This window comes from Macrobrachium nipponense, chromosome 29, assembly GCF_015104395.2.
Source record: "Macrobrachium nipponense isolate FS-2020 chromosome 29, ASM1510439v2, whole genome shotgun sequence".
Lineage (NCBI taxonomy): Eukaryota > Metazoa > Arthropoda > Malacostraca > Decapoda > Palaemonidae > Macrobrachium > Macrobrachium nipponense.
The window spans coordinates 37,213,385-37,220,942 of NC_061092.1; the positions used below are offsets into that span (position 1 = coordinate 37,213,385).

Below are 7,558 nucleotides of genomic sequence, written 5' to 3' on the forward strand. Positions count from 1 at the left end.
ATAATGTATTATATAGTGTAATATATATATATATATATATATATATATATATATATATATATATATATATATATATATATATATATATAATTGCCAGTCAGCAGCCACGAAACTTGTACAGAAACTAACAGACCAATAGTGTACAATCAGTAGATAGTAGTCTTATAACTTCTATACAGACGAAAATCAGGCGTACTCGCTGTCAGCACCACACTGCTGACTTGATTCGTTGCCATGGGTAGAGTCGTGAGAATCACTAAGTTTGGCGACATATTGTCGGGAGTTGGCGACGTCCTGTCACTTGCAGCATTAGAAACAGCCTGGGAGTGCTGGCTTAATACTCCCCCCTGAGGGTTGACCAGATGGCGTCCTGCCCTTGGAAACTTGACTGGAGGAGTAATGTATTCGGACACATATGCTGGTTTCAGGCGGTCGATTGTGACTCAATCTGTCGTACCGCGGGATCCTGTGTAAGGCTGGGTCAAAGACGGTCGAACAGCATTGGTTTTGATGAGTACATATGTTGCATTTAGGTCCTTTGGGATGAAGGTCTTGTCGTTTAGCCTACAGGATGGGCAGTATTGGGCGAATTTTCCAATGATGGTCTGGAGTCTGATGATGTCGGGTGAGGTGTTATTGTAGGGGAAGAATGCACCGGGTATCATAAGTGGATTGCCATGTGCTAACTCGGTTACTGAGAGGTCAAGGCCCTTTTTAGGCATGGTCCGAAGGCCAAGGAGGACCCTTGGAAGCTGTGAGTACCAGGTCGAGAAGTTGCAGCGAGACAAGAGAGCTGCTTTCAAGGTGCGATGGAGCCTCTCGATCATGCCATTGAATTTGGGATGGTAGGCGGTTGTGTGATGCAAATGTGTGCAGAGGAAGCGGTTTAGGGACGTCCAGAGCTGCAACGTGAAGGTAGTGTCTCTGTTGGAGGTGATGTGATTGGGTATGTGGAATCTGGAAACCCATGATGAGAGGAAAGCACTGGCACGTGCTGCTGCTGATGCATACATCATAGGGGCAGCTTCGGGCCATCTTGTCTAGCGGTTGACCATTTTGAGAATGCAATGATGCTCTTTGGAGCGTGGGAGGGATCCTACAATGTCAATGTGGACATGGGCAAAATGGTGTTGCTATTGATGAAAGGAGTTGTGATGCTGGATTTTGGAGAGTTGGCAGGCAGAACATTCACGAGCCCATGCTTTGCGTCTTTCGATATGCCATGCCAGATGAAGTGCTTCTTCAGGAGGGTGGCTGTAGATCATCCTGAAGGGTGTGCCAGAGCTTCGATGATGTCAAAGATGTGATGTCTAAGTGACTGGGATCCATGGACATGCGCGGCTGGTGCTGATATCACGGAGGATGAAGGTGGGCCTGTTGTTGTTGAGGGAAACATCGGGCCATTGCAGAGACATCAAAGAGATCTTCCAGGCATTGACCTCCGGGTCCCGCTGTTACATGTCCGCTGGCTGTTTTTAATCGAAGCTGAGGTGTACTGCATCGATGGAGATTCTGGTGAGAGCATCAGTAACTGGTTTTGTGTTTTTTAGGGATGTTGTGAAGGTGACCAGGCATCATGCTGGCTGTTTATAGAAAGCACTTGTGGCAGATGGTCAGTTTGAAGGTTGAAAGGCGTGGCCTCCCAAAAAGTGCCAGGAGCTTGCAGTCAAACGTGGAGTAGTTTGCCTCTGTCTCGCTGAGTTTCCTGGTAAAAAAAGTGAGGGGTTGAGGATGACCGTGGATGATCTGTTCAAAGACACCTTCTATGGCTACATTGCTGGCATCCATGGACAGCAGTAGAGATTGACGTAGTGCAGAGAATGAGTGTGCAGTGGCCTTGGCAAGGGTATTTTTGGGGGAGGTGAGGTTGGTTTCTTACGAGGGTCCCCAGGTGAGGACCTTGGGCTTGCCCCCAAGGACCTCATAGAATGGGGCCAGGTTGAGGCGATGCCGGGCAAAAAGAGTTGATGATAATTAACCCTTCCAAGGAGTTCTTGTAGACCCTTGACAGTGGTAGGGGTGTGGAACATCCTGACAGGGGCGATCTTTTCGGGCAAGGGCTGGATGCCCTCTGGCATTTTGAGGTGCTCCAAGAATTCTACCCTCTTGGTAGCAAAGGAGCATTTGTCATATCTGATGATGAGGCTATTTTCTTGCAGGCTTTGGAAGATGATGTGCAGGTGTTGAAGGTGCTCCTCCTTTGATGTAGGGAAGATTAAAATAATATTGATGCAACAGACACAGGAGGTACGTTTTCCCAGGATGCTGTTCATCAATTGTTAAGTAGCTCTTCCATTGCAGAGGCATAAGCAGGGGTAATTTTCATACTAGACAATGTTGGTGCCTTCAGCATCAAGCCACTCTGTTAGCTGGGGGAAGAGTGGTCTGGCAGGTGAGTGAGAACGTAAACTGCCTTGGTCAACAAGGACCGCATGCCCTTGATTCGAAGTGTGACGTACCTCTAGGGAGCCAAGTGTTGGCGTTAGTCAGTGTGAAGGTTGGAAGCTTGACTAGGGCAATGGTATCGACAAGAGTGGCAGAAGGGTAGGGTGATGTTTCGTCGTCAGATGTCACAGACACCTTTCCTGTAGCGGTTTTACCACTTTAGCATTAGTTGGTTGGGACAAGATGTATGATCTTGAAATGATAGTTTATTAATGAACTAAATCGATATTTATATGAATTGGTGGCCAACCACAGGCCAGGAAACGTAGACAGTAACTAATGGACCAATAGTGCACACTCATTAGATATTAGCTTTTATAACTTTTATACAGACGAAAATCAGGTGTGCTAGCTGTCGGCGCCACTGCTGATTTAATATAAGAATTAAGGAATTTGCTGATGTGTTATTAGAAGGATTATGTATACCTAATATATATATATATATATATATATATATATATATATATATATATATATATATATATATATATGTGTGTGTGTGATATATATATATATATATATATATATATATATAATATATATATATATATATATATATATATATATATATATATGTGTGTGTGTGTATATATATATATATATATATATTATATATATATACTATATATATATATATATATATATATATATATTTATAGATATAAATATATATATATATATATATATATATATATATATATATATATATATATATATAATGTTTTTTATATTACTAAAGGGGCCTCATTCAAACTGGATGGTGTCTAGCAGAGTTATTTATTCAAGAAAAGTTACAAGGTTTCAAGAACAACCAGTCAATATGAAGTATCCAAGAAATGACGGAAGAGGTAGGCCAGCTGTATTTATATGAATGTGCTGGTTTCTTGATCTTTTAATTACCCTACTTCTTTTTGGCTCCGTTCTCATGGCCTTGACCATTCTCTGCTCACGGCACTTGTTCCAGATGCTCGTGCCTTTTGTATGTGTGCTTCTTCTCTGCTGTTGAGTATATGATTTTCCTTGATATCCTGGATGTCTTTGTATCCATTCCCGGTGTTGCCTGCCAATATTGTTAACGCATATTATAAAGGCAATCTTTACGATCAGTCTTGCCATTTTGTTAAAATTCCTGTAAATAAAATTCTGTGGTATTTTTCCCAACAGTGTTAGGCATCTGCCGACGACTGATTATAGTGTCTAATGTTTTGTATATGTCGCTTCCTCCGCTCAAGATTTTCAGCTCTCTCCGTAGTACCGTACTTCGCAATCTAGACACGCTGCCATATATATATATATATATATATAATATATATATATATATATATATATATATATATATATATATATATATATGTGTGTGTGTGTGTGCGTGTGTGTGTATGTGTGTGTGTGTGCGCTGCGTGTGTGTGTGTGTGTGTGTGTGTGTGTGTGTGCGCGTGTGTATGAGAGAGAGAGAGAGAGAGAGAAGAGAGAGAGAGATAGAGACGAGAGAGAGAGAGAGAGGAGAGAGGGGGTGGGGACCCAAGACCACAGCACTTAGTTTCATTTGTTAGTGGTAATGGTACAGTTCGAAGTCTGTCTTTACATAACTTGTTGGTTGAATTGAAGTCTTGTTACCAATTTACTTTTGCGTTTGGAATGAAAATTGATTTCTCAGGAAATTTATGACATTGCTAGACATAATAGGGAATAAGAGACACAAAATACAACCTAGTAGGTTATTGCACTAGCTAAAAAATGAAGCTCACATCCAGCATGGTCCCGAAATTCATCTACAAAATTTGTGAAAGTAATGCACAATAACCTATAGGCCACTGCCATAAATTTATCAACCAATAAACAAAACATGAGTATCCTAGTCAACAAATTCTGAAGGAGAGACATTTTTATATGTTTTTGCATTTGGAAAAATTATATGGAAATATAAATTATCCTTTATGCTAAAGTTTCTAGTAGCGTAACAATCACTGGTACTTAGAGCTAGGAGAGCCCGTGTCCTTGGATTCTTGCTTCATCAGAAGGCTCTGCAAGTCTTGTATGATAGCTGCCGCGGGATAATTGTAGGAAACAAACGAAGTACTGGTGACCAAGGAGGAGATTGGATATGGTATTGTAGAGTTTACTCTTTGTTGAATCCGAATTTTGAGCGAAGAAATGGAGGCCAGGATGCTGGTTTCCAGGCAAAATCCAATAGGAAATTGTATAAAATCCCACCTTGTTCTTGAGTACAGTTTTCTTCTGGGAGAATGAGGTGTGAAAATGTAAAAACAAAAAAGCTAGCAGCGCCATTTATTGATTGGTGAACAAACAATTTTGAGAGGTGAAACTGGTTTTAGAAGTGAAACTTAAAATTACTGATAAACCTTAAAAAGGTTAATTTCATACAAATAAGAAAGCCATTGTTTTACCTGGGATTTCACATTCCGAGACAATGGTATATAAAAGAAATTAAATACAGAGGTTTTGTGGCATTTTATTTTTCTTAATTACAAAGGCCTGTGGGGCGGGCAATATAATATTCTTTATTATTGCGTGAACGTTCCAGTTGTTGACGCAGGTTAACTATTTTCATATTTGATTTATGGAAAAATTGTATACAAAATGATTAATTGCTTGGATGTCAATGTAATGGCATTCAGTGTCAAGTGGGCTATTAGTTAACAGCACTTCTATAAAAGCCAATTAATATATGAAAATTTCATAATCAAAGTGCCCTTCTTCATGTTGTAGTGTTGTAGGCATGGATGCAACAACTGTTTGCAGACTTTATTATGGAGTGATTAGTGGTTTGGTTCTGATCATTTTGTGGAATATGTTCTAACCAGTACCATTTGCAATTGCTTTGTAAAAGGATGTCTGATATGATTGGAAATAAGTGAGGCTCCATCAATTACGAGAATAAGCTCTATGTTTCATGTTTCAATATGTACTCATTTTTTAAGCAGCAAGAAATGATAACAGTGATTCCCAAACCCGTATTATAACAATACGCTATTATCAGCCACACCTGAGAGATGTCTCTGTCGGACAGCGAGATGAAAGATAATTCACGTAGTCGGACTCGACGTCAGATGTGTTTAAAGTCAGTCTAATCTGCGTCGGTCCTGTAACATAGATAATCAGACGTAGCGGAAGTGATTAATTAACAGTTAATTAGCTTACAATACTATATCATAATTGCGCTGTAAATAAAACTTTTGATGAGTGCATTATGTGACTTGGTCTTTCAAATTTTACAGGTGTTAATTACTTGGTTATGGACTGAAATAATGATTAAAGTCTATTATCTAACATAAAAGTATGGCGTCTGTAATTCGTCATTTGATGATAGAAAAAGTGTTTTACTGGAATATAATTAAGCTTTTTATTTATAAAATTAAAGTGGTGGAGTTATTTCAATATCGAATCTAAATCGGTGTTTACTTTTCAGTTTAGTATGAATTTATTTTTGGGTTATACTAAATCATTATATTTGTTATTTCTGTTAAGCTACATAATATATATATTTAAACTGAATTATCAAGACAACAATGTTCCTTAAAATGAAAATTTGTTATACTATCATACTTTGCATGGCTCTTTTCTTTACAGTGGGAGAGTCATATTTTGCTAGCCGTACATGCTTCAACTTCCTTCCAAGAATACTGAAGAAGAAAGGTAAGTAAAATGACTAGTAACCAGGATATGTATAATTATATGTATATTATATGATATATATATATACATATAATATATATATATATATATATTTATATACATATATCACCGTAATTTATATACATTCATTAAATTACACGTGCCCTTTGATATTAAATTCGCTCTACATCAGAATTAATATGTTTTCCTATATGCTAACCGAAAGGTAATTTTTTAGTTGATAATAATTTCGTCCTCTCGTGGATTCGAACCGACGCACAGAGTAGAAATTAGGACAACAGTGACCCAGTCGGTAACTCATATGTATGTACATGTGTGCATACATATATATGCAAATATGAAATAAGAAAATAATTTGCTTTTTCTTCTGGCGCAAAATTCTATTATTTAGGAAGCAAGCGTTAATGCTAGAAAATATACAGAGAATTGTAGTGAAAATTTTATTTTTGGTTAATGGCTGCATTCTAAAACATTTTTCAAAACGAATACTGCCTTGTAAGGAAGGTATTTAAAAATGATATTTGCTACTTATAGACGTTTATCATTATGGTAACTGATTACATATTCTCTTTGTAAGGAGACAGTTGGCTGTTTTAGGTTATGAATGGCATCTATATATGTAGGAAAATTATTACGGTTTGTACACATTTATTTTCTCATTCCGCTGGAGGAACAGTGAAATTTATTTTTATAAATGATTTATATAATATATACATTTATAACTCTGCTCTCTCTCTCTCTCTCGCTCCTCTCTCTCTCTCTCTCTCTCTCTCTCTATATATATATATATATATATATATATATATATATATATATATATATATATATTATATATATTATATATATAATATATATATATATATATATATATATATATATATATATAATATATATAATGTATATATATTTTAATATCACACTCTCAGGTGATTTATATATCACACTTTACTCAGAAAAATGAGAGAGAGCGTGTAAATCATGACTGTTTTGCTTTTATTTCTATGTCATTTTCAGAGCTAATTTCAATGGTCCACTGAAATTAGCCTGGAAATAAAATCGAAAAGGTCAGAATTTACGCGTAGTCATTCATTTAGCTGTGATTGGGATATATATATATATATATATATATATATATATATATATATATATATATATATATATATGCACACATACATGTATATACATATAAATATATACATATAGATATATATATATATATATATATATATACATATAAATATACATTTATACACACACACACACACATATATATATACATATATATATACATATATATGTATACATATGTACATATATACGCTTATATACATATGTATAATATATGTATATGGTATATGTGAATAACAACACATACACACACACACACACACATATATATATATATATATATATATATATATATTATATATATGTGTATATGTGTATATTTAATATA

The 7,558-nt window shown here is 36.2% G+C and overlaps 1 protein-coding gene across 1 annotated transcript in view; it reads right to left on the reverse strand.

The window, feature by feature from the left end:
* The window catches only part of LOC135206315 (uncharacterized), a 17,354-nt gene extending 16,338 nt beyond the window's left edge, over window positions 1-1,016 (reverse strand). The window contains exons 1-2 of the mRNA XM_064237738.1: window positions 458-1,016; window positions 197-388 (exon numbers count right to left, since the gene is read on the reverse strand). Of these exons, the coding sequence (XP_064093808.1) occupies window positions 197-388; window positions 458-1,016 (751 nt within the window). The remainder of the gene's footprint in view (window positions 1-196; window positions 389-457) is intronic.
* Window positions 1,017-7,558: the final 6,542 nt, after the last annotated feature.